Source organism: Octopus bimaculoides, chromosome 4 (genome assembly GCF_046866305.1).
Source record: "Octopus bimaculoides isolate indiv1 chromosome 4, ASM4686630v1, whole genome shotgun sequence".
In the NCBI taxonomy this organism is placed as follows: Eukaryota; Metazoa; Mollusca; class Cephalopoda; order Octopoda; family Octopodidae; genus Octopus; species Octopus bimaculoides.
In genome coordinates, this window is record NC_142931.1 from 3,698,592 (window position 1) to 3,717,144 (window position 18,553).

General features: G+C 36.6%; 1 protein-coding gene across 41 annotated transcripts in view; it reads right to left on the reverse strand.

Moving 5' to 3' along the window:
* LOC106881718 (forkhead box protein P4) overlaps positions 1–18,553 on the reverse strand; it is a 543,812-nt gene that overhangs the window by 36,508 nt on the left and 488,751 nt on the right. For 28 of the 41 annotated variants that reach the window (XM_089350182.1, XM_089350175.1, XM_089350185.1 and 25 more), the window contains 3 exons: positions 11,598–11,928; positions 6,230–6,348; positions 4,601–4,702 (listed from right to left, as the gene is read on the reverse strand). In XM_089350182.1, the coding sequence (XP_089206308.1) occupies positions 4,601–4,702; positions 6,230–6,348; positions 11,598–11,928 (552 nt within the window). The remainder of the gene's footprint in view (positions 1–4,600; positions 4,703–6,229; positions 6,349–11,597; positions 11,929–18,553) is intronic. The other 13 variants (XM_089350188.1, XM_089350200.1, XM_089350195.1 and 10 more) reach the window with 1 other exon arrangement.

Consider the following 18,553-nt stretch of genomic DNA (forward strand, 5'->3'; position numbering starts at 1 on the left):
CACATGTAATATAAAGTATAAACATGAAAGAACGTTGTTGAATCAAAGAGAACCAACCAATTGGAAAATTGATTCAACATTTTAAAGAATATTAAAGTTGGAATGTTCTAATATTTAGAAAGTTTATATAACAAAATATTTACAGTCAGACTTGACTCATCATCATCATCATCATCATTTAGCAGCCATTTTCCATGCTTGTATGGGTTAGATGGTTTGGCAGAAGCTGGAAAGCCAAAGAGCTACACCAGGCTTCAATTGTCTGTTTTGGCATAATTTCTATGGCTGGATACCCTTCCTAATGCCAACGACTTTACAGAGTGGCTCCAGCACTGGTGCTTGTGTGGTTGAATAGTTCACTTTACAACCTAATGGTTTTGAGTTCAATCTTATAATGTTCCTTCTTAAGCAAGTATCTTCTATCACAACTTTAGATCAACCAAAGCTTTGTTGAGTGAAATTCCAGAGATGGAAATTGTGTGGAAGCCTATCTCTCATGGTTCTTGGTCAGAAAATGTTATCTATTGCTCAGATTAACGTCACCAGTTGGACTTTGACTATCTTTAGGGGTATCTGCTCTGTTACAAGCATTCACTCAGATTTCTGGCCTATGAGGAATTTCATTTTCTGCCACCAATTTTGGAGATTCTACAAAAGAGAGCTCTAAATAGGGCTATTCTTCTTCTTATTACACCATTGAAATAATTAGTGTAACAATACATAAACTGATACCAGACTTAACAAGGTTATACCATCATCATCATCATCATTAAACATCAGTGTTTCATGCTGGCATGAGTTAGATGGTTCAACAGGAGCTAGCAAGCTGGAGAGCTGCACTAGGTTCCAGCCTGATTTGACTTGGTTTCTATGGCTGGACACCCTTCCAAATACCAACCATTTTATAGAATTATTGGGTGTGCTTTATGTGGATCAGAACTATATATGCATTAATTTTAGGTGGATAAAGAAAAAGGGCCATAAACTTCAGGGGAATACAATTAAATATGACAGTGTACCCATGTAGGAAACTGCATATTTCTATAGGGTACTGTATATTTATATGGGACCCTGCGAGTGGAATTGTGAGTTAGTGATGTGGCCAGGAAGTTAGCATCATATTTGCATAAATTGTGAAATTAATTATTACTGTTCTAAATGTTAATGTTTGTAACAATTATAGCACAGCATCAATTTGATTGCAGTGATCAAGAGTAATTTGTATAAGGGGGAAAGAATACCTAGAGCTAAGGTAAATAGCCGAGGAGAACAACAGGAGGAAACGTATAATTAAGTTAAAAGATGGAGTAGTGAATGACACAGTAAATATTGAATTTTTAGAAATTTCCTTTGAAGTGGGAAAATGGAAAATAAAAAATTAAATGCACTAGTTAGTGACTTTGAAGGAGGAAGGGAGATAATTTCAAGAAATTAAGAATAAATTATTTACATATTAAGGGAAGGATAGAATATAATTTCTGAGGACTAACAAATCGAAACACGTGTGTCTGTGTGTGTGTGTGTGTGTGTAAGTATGTGAGGGAGTGGTGCTGGCAACACTATGGTTGTCATTCTAAAATATGTAATGACTATGAATACAGTATGAAGAATGAGGTAGAAACAAGGCTTCTGGAATTCTGTGGCGTAAATGAAAAAGACCCTCTTCCAACAAGTCATCTGATTTCTTACCAACCCAGGTGACCACACTAACCAGAAAGACTTTATTTCCACTCAGAACTGCATAGAATAGTGAGCATCAACCCCAGACAGACTGAGAACCACAAGACAATCAGAAAATAAAAGATAGAGAAGCTAAAAGATCCCTCAGTCAATTGTAGGTTCAATAAGAGTTTAGGTATCCTGTAAAATGAGAGGGAGGGGAAGTTAGAGACTTATAAACGTAGCGGAGGTAACATGACAGTGGAATCTGACTGTAAAGAGAGCCACAAAATCTGAAAGATAAACCTAAAAGGACAGGAAGAATGGAAGCAACTGTGAGCAATGTTAAGTGGTTATAAGAGAAGCTAGACGTCAGGAGGTTTATTATACAGAACAGACGGAGAGGAGCGAAAAGCAACAAGATTACCAATGTTTAGCAATGAAAGGTGTGTTGAAAAGTGTGAAGTGTTCTGGATTGCAAAGTAGCTGAGTGAGTCAGTGACAATCAGAACATTTGATGGTGGGTGGGAGGGGCATTTGAAATGAGAGTGATACACTTACCCCTCAGATATTAAGAATAATGAGCACATGTACACAAACACATGTAGCAGTGTGATCTGTCACAACAACTGAGGGATGGTGATGGAGGAGCGTGACAAAATATATTTAGTCAATGCTGTGAGGTGGGCTAACACCTACCATATCTGTACTATACAGGCAGCTGGGTGGAAACATTAGGCCAAGGGGTCTCACACATTAGGCCAAGTGTGAGACCCTTTCAACATAGTCAATTAATTGCATCATCTCTCTTCTTTTCAGATCCTGAAAATAAACATCAAACAACCCAAAACCATCGGAAACTCGAGTCACCCTGTCAGAGAAGAGCTGACATTATCAACATTGACACAATGAAAGGTAAGTCTGGAGAGATTGTAAAGATACTGGGAGTAGTGGGGTGTAGGTGTGGGTTGAGTACAGAAGTTCTTAGCAAAGTGCAAGTTACTATACCTTGAATTTGTTGACCTAGAGAAGGTCTTTAACAGAATACCACACTCTGTAGTCTCATAGTCACTAAAAGAATAAGGTTTAGATGTGACAGTCATGAATAATGTGTACAAAGTTGCTGACAGGATGACAGTGATCCAATAAGTTCAGCAAGGAATTTACTTTACAGGGATCAGCTCTTAGCTACCTCATGCCTATTTCAGTCACCTGATCTACAATATGGTGTCCAAAACTTGTTTGTTAATAACATAATACTTATAGTTAAATCTGCCAAAGAATCAGAAAAGATATTCCAAAAAATGGAAACAAAACTTAGAATTGTGAGATCTTATGAGTAAAGACAAACATTGACAGAAAAGAGGATAAGAGAGTCTCTTGCTATCTGGAAAGTGGCCCTGCTTGATATGCAATAAAGAAGCTGAACCTAGAATTGAGAGGTCTCAAGGTAAACTTAGCAAAGATAAGTAGAAACAAAGAGAGGACTCTGTATCACCTGGAAGATGGTTTTATTCAATACACAAAAAAGGAGTGGATATAAACTCCTTATACCCAATGTAAGTTATGGACACATAAAAGGTGTCATGAGATCACAAACGGACTAACAGAGAAACTAAACTTGGTATATGACAGATGCATTTCTACCTTACATTGTATCTCAGAGTCCTCCTTGACACGTCCTCTCTCTCCTCAACTCCACCCCAGCCACTCTCACCTTCCCTCTTATAATGTGAATAGACGAGCAGCTCTTCTACAGTAAGAAACCTAGTCAAGTTTTTTCTCAAATTTTAACCTTTCATCCCAGAGCATAAAGCCACCTCCCTCTCTATTGTAACCCTTCTCAGTCAAAAAGGATCTTAGCCTTGTAAGCCACATGACAACTTCCCTAATGCTGGAGCCATGAAAAAAAATAAAAGACAAAAGCATCCAGTACACACAGTAGTTGACATTAGGAAGGGCATCCAGCATCCATAGAACACATGCCAAAGTAGACAATGGAGTTCAACTTAGTTTGCGGAACTGTCAAACTGTCCAACCCACACTAACATGGAACATGGATGTTAAATTAAGATGATGAGCATACAAACACACACTTATATCTGAAAGAACGATGGCTTTTCTTATTTCAAAGACAGCAGAATTAGAGAAGTTTTCACATTCATGCTCTTCATGAAGCCATTAGCAACACAAATGAAATATTTCCAACATTCAAAGCTAGTTTACATACATTTGTTGCTAAATTCACTTACTTATTTTGTTGCTAATTCATAAACATTTTGCTGCTAATTTCTGAACATATCTTGCTACTAAATTTATAGAGTAATCTAATCCATCTGGTTGCTAATTTCTGCACATGTCCTGTTGCTAATTTCTAGACTTGACTTGATACTAATTCATCTCGTTGCTAAGTTATGAAATCTTTTGTAGCTACATTTTAAACACTCTATAATACTTAACCCCACTCAAAACCAGAATCCCAAAGAATGTGTTTGATCTAAGGTGAGTCTGTCATTAGAATGATATGAAAAGAAAGAGTTAGAACTAAACTAACATTAATGTCATAAACAGTGAGTTATGCAGTCACTCTCTTCAGAATACGAACATCTTTCAATATTGAAAACAAAAATTACACAGCATTATGTATGACTTAAAGTGCAATAAAAATTTAAGTAAAAATAAAGCTGGTGGAGCAACATGTGTTGAGAATGTTGAATTTGAAGACAAACAATTCATTAAACAAAGAGAAACAAACTCTAATGCAAAGGATACATTGATTGATATTTGAGAAGCCATAGGAAGAAAAGAGAAGCATTCAGTTCACTGTAGTGTTTTTAAATTACATTGAAAACTTAACAGAAACATTAATTTTGATAATAACAACAACAACAACAACATATATTAAATTCTGTTGATGTTGAGGAAAATCTTGTATATTTACCTTCCACGTAGCTTCATTCCGCCGGAAATAAGCAAATGTGTTTGCGAACCACTGATAAATTTCACTTAATGTTAATTGTCGATGTGGAGATTCTATGATGGCCTGAAATTGTGAGAAAAGACAGAAACGAATCATAGGTGTGATGAAAGGAGTTAGACAGGGTGTTGCAGTGAGGCAATAGAAGCAATACAACAGGATGAGAAACAGTTGTACAATAGAGAATGTAGTGTAGCAATATCATCGTTATTTCTTTCCAGCTCCAACCTAGCTACTCCTACCCCCCATATACAATGAAAAGTAACCATGACTACCCTCTACACCAAGAAACCTCTTCTTGTCCCTCCTTCATACTTTAGTCTCTCAATAAAGCAACCTTCCATTCTACTGTACCTTAACTTAGTTGAGGTGGGGGTCTTGTCTTGAAAGTTACTTGGTGACCTCACTAGTGCTTATACCATGAAAGAAGGAAAAAATAGTGGTTGGTATTAAGAAAGGCATCCAGAAGTAGAAACTGTGCCGAAGCACACACTGAAGCATGACATGCCCTGCAGCTTGTTGGATGCCATCAAACCATCGAACCCATGGCAGGATGGAGGACCAATGTTAAGTGATGATGATGATGAGTAGGAGGAGGATAACAGTGTGTACATATACTCAGGCATGTATAGAGTGTGCATACATCATCATCACCATTATCGTCATCATTTTACATCTGTTTTCTATGCTGACATTTGTAGGATGAGTTAACAGGATTTAAGAAGTTGAAGGACCACTTCTGGCTCCAATCTCTCATTTTTGGCAAGGTTTGTACAGCAGGGTGCTCTTCTAAGCACCAACCATTTTTACATAGTGTACTGGGTGTATTATTTTGAGGCACCAGGCACCAGGCAACCTATCTTGTCATCACTAAGACTATAGAGACTTCTCAAGTCCAGGGGTGTGGCTTCTCAAATCGATTGCCAATCTCTTGCAGGGTAGACTGGGTGCCCTCTGTGGCAAGAATACTGTTGAGGGCACCTTGTAGTTCAGAAAATGAAAGAGAACCCTTATGATAGCTGGAGCAGACATATTGCAAGAAAATGGTAAAGGAAGGATTATGAAAGGGAAAAGTGTTCGGGTGGGAGTAACGGAGACAGCAGAGAGGAAGGGGATTGAATTAATTTTAGGGATTAACTGAAGGAGAGTGGGAAGAAGGTAGTGATGGTTATGGGGTGGGTTGAGGAGGTGGAGCCAGTTTGAGGGGGTGCTAAATTCCCTTGTTTGAAAATAGAAGGACACAGATCATGTCATATAGCCAGCTGGAGATGATGTCTCCTGGGGCTAAATTACAGCAACATTCGTCCTAAACCAGGACTGCCATGTTATGTTGGCAAAAAAACTTCACTACAGTTATTGTGGTTTGGAAACATTTTTTTAATCAAGCAGAACTTGCTTCAGTTTAATGTTGAGTATTATTTTACCATTTAAGTGGATCTTTTATTCCATAACTAGACTGCAAATGGTTGGAAAGTAGTAAATTTATGGCAGTTGCTGGCATAACAGATTGTATAACAGAGAATAAAAGAGACACCACATACTGACTTAGCAGTCATGTTATGTGGAGCAGCTCTTTCTAAACGATGCACCTACCTGACGAATGAGAGAGGCATATGTGAATGGTGGTCGGACGTCTGTTGTTCGGTAAAATTCGCGATTTCTCTGGATTTCTACAAAAGAAAGAAATGCGTTCTCCATGTCTCTCTGCATTCCTACAACAAAAACAAAAAATAAAACGACCTTGGAAATAATAGATTAAAAAAAAAAGAAATAAAAAACAAAAATATAAAAAGCTAAAAAAAAAAATAAAAGAAATGAAAGAAATAAATAAAAGAAATAAAAATGTAATTAACATAAAAAATAATTACTTTCCTTTCTCTTTGGAATGGCACAACATTAATTTATATGGGCTGACAGAATTTACGAATGTTAAAATAATGAAAGAGAAAAGTTGATGTAAGGAAGATTTAAATATTGAACATCAGTGGACTAAATAAAAGGATTTGGGATCCTCCAACCAGTTAAATGTGTGAGGATCGAGATGACAGCATGGATTATATTGATATATTCACAACTCACTTCAGAACAACAGCAATAATAATAATAATAATGATTTGAATGATATCTGTCCTTATCTTGTTTGTTGTTAACACAACATTTCAGCTGATATACCCTCCAGCCTTCATCAGGTGTCTTGGGAATGAGAACTCAGGTTCGAAATTTCTCCAAGACACCTGACGAAGGTTGGAGGGTATATCAGCCGAAACGTGTTAACAACAAACAAGATGAGGACAAATATCCGTCTAATGTAAATAATTCCTCATCTCTTAAATATAGAACTGCAATGAAATTACTGTGTATAGTGCTCAGGTGCACTGCAACTCATCAAAGGTGCAATATACAGTAGATAGAATGAGGTACAAAAGTCAGGAAAGTGAACAGTGTATAAGTCATGATATGCATGTGTGTGGAGAGTGGTGTATATCAGGTGTCATGTTGGTGAATTTCAAGAAGCATGGAGGTTTTAAAGGATGCAATGTCTTGGCAACTAACAATTGATGCAGGTAGTTTGTTCCATGCTTCAGCAACTCTGAGTGTTAAAAAATGTTTCCGAAAGTCATGGGAGCTGTGCTGTTTTCTGACTTTGTAAGGCATGCCCATGTGTGTTAGACACATGGAGCTCAAAAAGGTGCCCAAGGTGGTTGTTGGCACGATGGTTCATAATTTTGCAGATGTTTGCCATATGCATGCACACATGTATATCATGGCTCGTACACTGTTCACTTTCCTGAGTTTTGCACATAATTCTATGTACTGTACATGCACCTTTGACGAGTTGTACTGCACCTGAGCACTATACACAAGAATTTCATTATTATTATTATTATTACTTTATAATGAATGCAAAAATTGTACGCATCATATAGATTGCAGCAACAAAACATTGCAATGTTTGCTGTAAATTTAGTTTCACTTTCTCTCTCTCTCTCTCTCACACACACACAAAACTATGGCAATTTTGTGGAAATAGAAATGCAAGTCCTTAGAAATGATGAAGTGGGGTTGTTATGTGACAAACTGAAAGAACAGAACAACAGAACTTGTTGGCCATTTGACATTAAAAGAGTCAAAGAGAAAAGAAAGGAAAAAAAAAAGACAAAGCAGAGAATTCTACAAAGCTGAAAGTATGAAATTCTCAAATACCAGAATGAAGAAATTAAGAAGGGTCATTAAGGCAGCAATTATTATGAATAGCAAAGTGACAGAAAGAATCTGAGAACAAACCTTGTAAAGCCTGATCCTAATCTGGGAGGGAGAAGGGTGGGGAAAATACTTAGCTAGGTTTAGCAAGGATTATCCAAAAAGTTTTCAACACAAAGTACAAACAGGAATGAAGAGCAGAAAATAACAGGACGATGATGATGATGATGATGATTGTTCCTAACATAGGCTTAAGACATGAAATTTTAGAGAAGGAGATTAATGAAGAAAACCATCCCAATACTTGACTGAGACTTTATTTAATCAACTTCAGACAAATGAAAAGTAGAGTTGACCTCAATGATAATTGACCTCAGAATATATCGTACCACAACTAAATGCCACAGCTTTGCTTGATGCTCTGACAATTCTATCAATATTCATATTCTTTTGCCACAGATTCTAGAAAATAAACGTTTTATTTGACAGGTTGTGGAATTGAACACAAGTGCACTTAGGACAGGCACAATCCTAACAAGCAGTACACAGATTTGTTTAATTGGGGAACACACAGTTCTAACTATGTTAAGGAGAACTGTTTGTCAGCAGAAAATTAGATATTGCAACAGCATCAATGACATCACGACATCTTGATGGAGGAAAAAAATGTTAATGTCTGATTTTATACCAAAGCAGTAATGAATTCCCCCACATCACACAGCCAATCAGTGTTAACACATTGTCAGAATTATGTATCACAAAAAACGTGTTCCAAAAAAATAACAGGATTTCTAAATACTGTTGGGGAATTCTTTTTTAAAGGTTTCCTAAAAAAAAAATTTATACTTTTTGAAAAAAAGGTTAACTTTTGGGGGTGTTTTCAATGTATGCCTACTACTACTACTACTACTATTCATGACAATGATGTTATCCTTTCTGCCACAGGCACAAGGCCAGCAATTTTTAGCAGATGGTAAAGTTGATTACATCAACCCCAATCACACAGCTGTAAGGGTGAAAGGAAAAAGTCTACCTTGGTGACATTTGAACTCAGAACATAAAGGTGGATGAAATTATGCTAAGCATTTTGTCCGATTTGCTAACGATTCTGCCAGCTCATTCCATTAGTAATAGTAATAACTCTTTCTAGTATAGTCACAAGGTCAGGTACACAAGTACAAGGCCAGGTACACAGGTACAAGGCCAGGAATTTGGTGGGACAATAGCCAATTGTATGAGCCACAGTACTTGACTGGTATGTCATTTTATCAGCACTACAGACAGACACAACTAAATATGAGAAAGTCTCTCTCTCTCTCTTTCTCTCTATCACAGCTCTCAGTATAAAAGAGAGAATACCAATGATATAATGAAGAAATAATGGTGTCTCTGCATCCCTTTTTAATGTTCACTTTTGTCTTCTTGTCTTCTATCCCGCATACAATGCTGGCATTTTTGGCTATCTTTGCTGTCTTTCTTCACTTGACTTATTTACTCATTTCTCTCTCGTCTTTTTACCCTCTTCCAACAAACTATACTGCACTCAGGTGTCACAGTTAACTTTATTATCATCATTATTATTATTATTATTATTATTATTATTATTATTATTATTATTATTATGAAGGCAGTGAGCTGGCAGAACCGTTAGCATACAGGACAAAATGCTTAGTAGAATTTCGTCTGTCTTTATGTTGTGAGGTCAAATTCTGCCAAGGTCGACTTGGCCTTTCATCCTTTCAGGGTTGATAAAAAGAATACCAGTTGACCACTGGGGTCAATGTAATTGTTTATCATTCTGCCCCAAATTTCAGGCCTTGTGTCTATAGTAGAAAGGATTATTATTATTATTAATATTATTATTATGATAGAAATCATAATCATTCATGTTCATTAAATGCGAGTTGAGTTTTAATTTGTCTGGTTCTTTTTTACACAATTTAGATGCAATCTATGGCAGCCAATTGGAATTCTGTAGATTGGTAAAGAAGAGAAAATAGAGATTAATATTAAAATTGAGTCAAATAAATGATTGACAATAAGATACTGACGAATGTGATGGCTGGCAGCTCATTTTAATTTTATTACCCTATCCTCACCACCACCACCACCATTAAGATTAATCTAGGACGTCAGAGTGAAACAGCTCTAGGCTATTCCGTCATGAACCTATCCTATGTCCCCAATACATTTGTAATAAATATTCTTCTACTATAAAGGCCCATCATAAAGTATGGCAGAAACTATAAATATACATCCACCACCACCACCCTGCTGCTATGACAACGTCACCTGCACATGTTCTATTTCTCTCACTAACTATTTATCTGTCCATCCATCTATTTTTCTCCCTCTGATCAGAAATGAAAGAGCAAGCATTAAAGGCCAAGGGAGGTAACTCTTAAATGTCGAATAGTCTCCCTTGACTACAGGTTATCCAGTTTCCCTTCATTCAAATCTGAAGTCGGGGTTTCTTTTGTGAAAAGCAGCATAGTGGATGACGAATTAGCTTCGAATTTTCTGTCGTCCAGCACAGGAAAACAAATCCACTGATAAAACTTTATTTTTAATTTAAACAATGCTATACTAAGTAAATAAATAATCTAAAGTTAGTTCTACAAACTGTACACATTTCTTTGTTTTAACTTCTTTATAAGATCTCTATAAGGGATTATTGTTTGCTTTTTTTCTTCCTTTTTTAATCTTAAGAAAAAAATAACTCGAAAAATTCGAGGGGTTTTAAGGTATAGCTTCATTAAAATTGTTAAAATAAAACTACTATATTGCTTATGTAACGATGCCAAGAATCACAAAAATTTCCCAATAAATGAAGGAATCAACAAAAACTTTCAATTTCTTAAATAAGTGCAACATAAAAAGTTTAAAAAAGACAAGTCCTGGAGCATAAAATGTCAGTTATGAGAGAGAAACGTGTTTATATGATGATATCCAGTCAAGTATCTCTTCAAATAACCTCTTTATGTTATGTAATCACCAGTGTTATTGTTTTAACGTCCACCTTTCCATGCTTGCATGGGTCAGATGGAATTTACTGTTAGTGTGGGGAAAAGGGTGATTCAGTTGATACTTAGATATCTATTGTGGTGGTGGTGGGGGGGTCAGACGTGAGACAGTGAGACTACACTTGGTGTAAAAAAAGACACCTTAATAATATTGATGATGATGATGTGGTGGTTTCAGGTTGTGGCACAAGGACATCAATTTGAGGGGAGGGGACAGGTCGATTATACCGACTCCAGTATTTCACTGGTACTTATTTTTCCAACTCTGAAAGGATAAAAAGGCAAAGCTGACCCCAGCAGCATTTGAACTCAGAACATGAAGGCTGGCAAAATGCCACAAAGCATTTTGCCCAGCAGGCTAACGATTCTCCCAGCTCACCGCCTGAGTAATAATAATAGTAATAATAACAATAATAATAATAATAATAATAATAATAACAACAATAATAATAATAATAATAATAATACTAACAACAACAATAATAATAATATTAATAATAATAATAATAATAATAATAATAATACTAACAACAATAATAATAATATTAATAATAATGAAAATAATAATAATAATAATAATAATAATAATAATAATAATAATACATGATAACTAAACCTGTTAAAACAACTAAAGTTAGGTGTTAAAAATACATCAATAACACTCTCTCTCTCTCTCTCCTTTTCTCTCTCTCTCTCTCTCTCTCTCTCTCTCCCTCTCATCAGGTTATACTACCCACCAGCAGAGATAGGCAGATTGCACTTGTCTGATACCCGTCGACGGATCGGTCCCACACTGCTGGAGGCTTGCTGTTGGTGCTGGGGTGACTGCTGGACAGGTGATTGTGCAGAATGGGCAGTAGATATGACCATTTGAGGTGATGTACAGGTAGTAGTGGGTGATAAACTCATGGCAGGTGTGGAGGTTAAAAGGGGGACATTTGAAGCATTGGACAATGGAGGCATTGAAGGGAGTTGAGATGTAATATCCATGTGGGCCTGTTGCAAAGCTTGTTGTGTCTGCTGCTGCTGCTGCTGCTGATGTTGCTGCTTTGGAAGTACTGGGAGAATCTGAAAGAATAAACAAATACAAATGACAGGTTTAGAAAAAAAAGTTAACCATCACAGATACTCAGGAGTTTCTGTGACAAAAGTCTGCCAGACATTTTAGGATTACCTCTCCATATCTGTTTTTAATTTGTTGCTAAAATAAAATGCAGTGTAGAGGAAAACTAAGCCATTTCAGGATACAAACATTAAATTCTTGCCTTTTACTATAAAAGCCAACAAGAGTCTATTCAAGAATACATTCCAATATATTCATTAGTTAAAGTTGGCCATATAAAAGCCAGTGGGTTTGAATAATGCATGCATATGTACATCTATATAGATATTAATTGCAAGACAGAGAAATGAGGGTTGAGTCTTGTTTAAAAAACACCAAGAAAACAAAAAAAGATCTGGTTAGGAACTGTCCTTTTCAGAGATTCTGGTGTATAAAATATTCGGTAAAGTAGAATCTAAACATGAACTGTCTACATCAATCATTGGTTGGGAGTAGTTGCTACCCCCATGGGGTTTCTATGAATTCTACAATTTCTAAACTATTATGGGGAATGATAATGGCTATAATAATAATAACAAATAGAGCTGGCAGAACGCCATAGAATTTTGATGTATAAAATAAGTTTGCTTACAGATCAATTTTCATAGTAATATTTTTCAAACAATGAAAATAATAGCATTTTCTGTAGACTAATAAAGATAAGCAAATTTATAGTCTTAGCATTTGGAGATACTAGTCTTAGTTTATAAAAATAAGATCCTTGCTGTTAAGATTCACCACTAAAATTAGTGTTTTCTAAATTCAGTTCTTATGAGGTAAATTAATCAGATCATTTTTTAAAATTCATTAAAATTTCATTCTACAATGCTTAATTAAATTAACCTGCTGGGGTTAGAGAGTCCCTGTCTAGCAAGTACTACAAGGGTATTAGGAAGGATTTGACAAAAAGAAGGCAACAACAAAGTAGTCACTAAGACTACCAATGGGAAAAAACAGTTCCGGAATTTGAGAGAAAAAAAAGTGCCAGGAAGCATCAGTAATTATAGGAAATGGTTTATGAAGCTGAGCACAGATGTGTTAGGATTTCAGTTCAATTATGAAACACAACAAGAATGGGGGGTGAGAGGGAAGAGTACAATTTAGAAGCATGCTTCTGACCTGGATATTAGGTTAAGCTTAAATAAATACAGAAGCGGATTTCCTTGAACTAGTCATTTTATATACATACATACATTCATACATATATATATATATATATATATATATATACACTCACATATAAATACATGTATATATACATACACACATGCATACATACATGCACATGTTTAAACATATTACAAAATTACTAAAATTTTTACTGCCAAAACTTTGTCACTGAAAAGTCAATGACATACCACCACCACCTCCATTATTTAATGTCCAGTTTTCCATATGTGGATCTGACAAAACTTGGTGAGGTAAATTTTCAACAGCCAGATGCCCCTCTTGTCACCAATCCTCACCTGTCCCCAAGCAAGTTCTTTAAACAATCAACTCAATGGCTAGACATTGTTTTTTCATAGATGATGTGAAAATCAATGGCATTATTTTGATATGAATGGTGAACCAATGCAGAAATATCAAAACAAAGTGACACAAACACATGCACGTTGCTTGAGGCTTGCTTTTCTTTGTTTGTTTTTTTTTGGCAAACTTGTTGCAAGACATTTCCAGTATAAAGAAAAAAACCAAAAAAACCAAATCCCACTTCTCTTTCTCTTAAAGACGGTTGAGTAATGTTGGCCAATTTAGTCATAAACAACTGGTAATAAATTTTTTCACCTGCAGAGAATGTTCCCAACAAGAAGTTGATAGCTTTTATAACCTAGGTGAGCAATTAGCACCGGTGGGGGGGGGGGGGGGGTGAAAGCACAGCAGCCAAAGTAAGAACAGGAGAATGGAGAAAGTTTAGGGATTTGTTAGAGCTGCTTGTAACAAGGTATTTCTTGGATCACCACAAGAGTTCACACCACAGAATTACCAACAGAAGAATTGTTGTCCCAACCCACTGTGACTATAATCTACAGAACTGAAAGGCAAAGTTGACCTCGGCAGAATTTGAACTCAAGATAGTAAAAATGGATGAAACGCCACCAAACATTTTGTTCAGTGTGATAACGACTCTGCCAGCTCACTGCCTTGGTAATGATAGCAATAATGTATAAATATACGGGGTGGCCACAAAATCACACACCATGGGAGATATCAAGTATGCTTTATTAGCAATGGAGTAGATAATCCATTACAAATGTTCAAAGTGTTGGCCATGTAACTCTAAACAAGTGTTCATACAGAATTTGAAATTGTGATGAACCCTCACAAATAGTTCTTCATTGCTGTTGACTTGTTCACACGCTTCAACAATTCTTTGAAGGGGGTGTCTTTGGGCATGAATCTTTTCAGAATACACAAGGATTTAATGTAGCCCCAGAAGAAAAAGTCCATGGGAATTAAACCTGGTGACCATGGTGCCCACTCAAATGGCCTGCAAAGCCTGAGCCATCTCCCTGGATAATGTTTATTCAGAAAATCATGAAGCTGTAATGCATAATGGAGCAGAACCCCATCCTGCTGAAACCAAACAGAATTTCCCCTTCCAAGTGAATGCATGTGAGGTGTCATCTTGCTGCCAAGCATGTCCAGATACGAATCATATGTCACAAACCCCCTAAAAATAAAATGGTCCAATTACTTGATTGTGCCAAATCTCACAGCACACCATTACCTTGCCCCCACCTTGTTGATTAACTGCCTCTATCCAATGAGGATTGGTTTGTGATTAACATTGGCAATTGTGAAAAGAGATTAAAAGAAAAAACAGAATGTTAGGAATTTCACATGTTGCAGGATGGTGCATGACTTTATGACCACCCATACACACATACACACTATGTTCTAAAATTAACAGAGGATACAATAATAATTCCATATTTTATAATTTTATCTCAACAATAACCTTGTATTATATTAATGACAGCATTGTTGCTTAGCCCCAGGCAGGCCTTGATCGAGCAGATAAATGATCAAAAGTGCTCCAGTTGTGACCATCTCTAAAGAAGGAGCTGTTTGTGTACGGTGTACAATGTTGTATGATTTCACAACATGGCCACTGAATGAGGACGAGATTGCCTGAAGGCTGGAAGCAGTCATGATTTGCTTTTTGTGTTTGTGTGTATGAGTGATGGAGACTAAAGGAGTGGAGAAAAAAGAAAAAAGAAAACAGAGATGATTACCCTGGGGCATGCATGATGCATGTGGAAGAAAGCAGCTAGGGAAAGAAACGCTACATGACCCATGAGGTTGGATCATGTAGCGGAAGAGGAAAACCATAACAGACACAATACTAAATTAAGGAGACTTGTCAATAGGAAACTTGATGAAGCAGATGGACAAAGGATCACAAGTGATGAGATGATGTCCTGGGAGAAGAACCATCCAGTGTAAGGAAAATGTGGGGTAAAAATTACAATGAGGACGGTGGTGAACACGATATATGAACTGGGTATATATATATGAATGAACAAAGAATGGAGTGGTCCTAAGAAACTATTAGGAAAATAAAGACAAAAATATATATGTATAAATTAAAAAGAAACAGATTACATAATTAATGTATATCACTATCGCCATAGTAGACGGGTAAAATAAATATCATTGATGCAGTAGTAGAGGGGGAGAAAGGGGTGGAGGAAAGAGAGAGATAATCAGCGTGTGTGAAAGACACAGACAGACAGACAGCAATGTAGCAAGAGGTATTACTCTTCATTGCAGTCTATGTATGAGAGTTACTTCCCTTCGAAACTTCGGCCTTTCTAATCAATTTTGAAAAACCCTTTAAATACATTTTCGTTGGTTGGGTTTGGGGAGGGGATGTAATGACGAACGGTAACTCTTTTTATGGGGGAGGTGGGGATTAGAAGTAAATACAGTCCTACCTTTTTTCTTCAGTGAAATACCAACAACAATCAATAATAAACAACCTTAACCGATTTCTCAATCCATTTTATTCCTTATTTCACGAAACATATTCGATGTTACTACATATGGCGCAGGCGGAATCGACTCCACCTGGCATAAGAATCATTTTAACCTTTTTACATTAACACTGATTACATATTCCCAGGTAAACACAAATCATATAGTATTTATTGGATCATTAAATAGGTATGTGTTACCAGGTAATGTTAAGGATATAAAATCAATCAATCACTCTCTCTCTCTCTCTTTCTCTATATCTATATACATAATCTGCACAAGCCCATACATATACGTACACAAGATTACACACACACGTTCATACATCTTTTCACCATTTTACTGTCCACTTCTCCATTCCTAATGTTATATATTTCTTCAAATTATCTCCCAAATTGTGGTTTCAACCCCAGAACAGGCAACGTGTTTTGACTGATTGAATTACTTCGTTTTACATTAATCTACTCCGTTAAAACATGTACTGATTGACTACAGGCGTAGCTCCTGCTCTCTCTCTCTCTCTCTCTCTCTCTCTCCAGCCATCACATCCTGGATGTTTGACTAGGTGAAGATGGGAAGGACAAAGAATACCTCTACATCTGCTCCTAACTACACAGGCATCTAAAACAATTAGTGAAAACATCCACACACATGCAATTATGTGAAATGAAGAGCCTCAATCACGGTTACAATATGTCACCTGTCCAGGAGCCTAGAAATGGTCATCAATGACATTGATTGGACAGGTGGCATGAACATTGTACTCATCGCTGAAACCACAGACCAGGTGCAGACCATGGTGACAAAGCTGGATACTCAGAGCTTAGCAGTAGGTCTTGAATTCAACTGCATGGAAACAAATCTTATAGAGTTGGAAGAGATAGCCAAAGACTGAATACAGGTGTGGAGCAGTGAAATCAAGGAGGTAAAGGTGTATGTCTACCTAGGACACAGAGTGGATATGTGTCAAGATATGGCAGCTGAGATCTCTAAGAGAATAAGGGTGGGATGGATGACCAGTGGAATATAACAGCATCTGATGGTCTGGTCAATAGTGTGTGTGTGTGTGTGTGTGTGTGTGTGTGTGTGTGTATACCAGCAAATAAACTTCACACTTATTTGCATATATGAGGGGTGTATGAAAAGCCTTGAGCCTCAAAAAAAAACAAAAAAACATGGTATAAGACTTCAAGGTCTTGAAGGCTCAAAACTTTTCATGCACCCCTCGTATGTCCCAGACTGGTGATTCGATTCATTTCGAGGTGAATCAAGTAAGTTGTACTGAGAAACTGTAACAACAATGAAATATTGATATCTTTCTTCTCAATCATCACAGGTGAGTTGCCTCAACCTACCTGGGACATCAGTGTTCTTTAACACTCAGTGTCGTGTAAGGAGCTTTCCCAGGATGTTGTCCTGCAACAAACTGACATCTAAACAATATATATATATATATATATATATATATCGAGAGAGAGAGAGAGAGAGAGAGAGGAGGGGGCACAAACATGGAAAAGGAGACAGTAACAGAATGATGATGAAATTTGTAGATATGTGTGAACAAGAGTGTGTAGTTGTATACGTGTGTGAGCATGTAAATGTATTTTTGTCTTAATATAATGCATGTTACATTAAAGACATGGCTTTGTTCACTCATGCGTGTGCATCTGTGAATATATGTGGCCAGGTGGTTAGAATGTATGATTCACAATTGATGGGTTGTGAGTCTGATTTCCAAACCAAGATGTTAGGTTGATGCTGTCATCAAGTTTTAACCAATTATCATGAACAGGTGATTCTACAACGAATTTGGCATAAAATGGCAACTTGGAATGATTTTTTTTTTTTTAAAGGATTGAAGTAGAGAAACAGATAAAGTGAAGATTCTCTGTAACACAGAAGTTACAAAACTTCAACCAATTCCTAAATGCTGTGTTCTCTCTACAAATGTTCACAAAATGTTTATATACCCTGAGATAGTTCCATTGTAAGTAGACTGGTTTCTAGATTCTGGAGGAATCATTTGATATTACAGAAGACTGTACATAGATGAGAGACTTATGATCTCAAATATTACAGCTGGACATACAACTGACAAAGATTATTACAACAACTTTCAGTGAAAGGTGACTGTCTAAGGTAACTCAAGAGACAAACTTTCTGGAACTTCCTGGATGTTACACTTGACTTAACTTTGGGCTCACACATTCCCATAAAACTGACCCCACTTGCTAACCAAATACATATCCAACAACATCAATAAGAGAGCAAGTTCATTATTTTCAGACAACACCACATGTAAGAGAGAGTATCATAGAATTAGTAGAACACTGAAGGATCTGTCAATTATTTGAATAGATTTCCTGTATGGAGACATGGTGGCAAGGTGCCATTTGATGAAGATATGAGCTTTGTCTGATGCATAATTTTTTTAAGGTAATGTGAAGGAAACTATTTGGAGCAGTAAGATTTTTAAATTGCAGTAATCAAAGGAATAATTGTACTCGGTGACTATGTGGTGGTGGTGGTGGTGGTGGTGGGATGGGAAAAAAATAGCTTTGTTGTGTCTGTCAAGTATGGAGCTAAAGGTATATTTTTGAGAAGTGTGTGTGT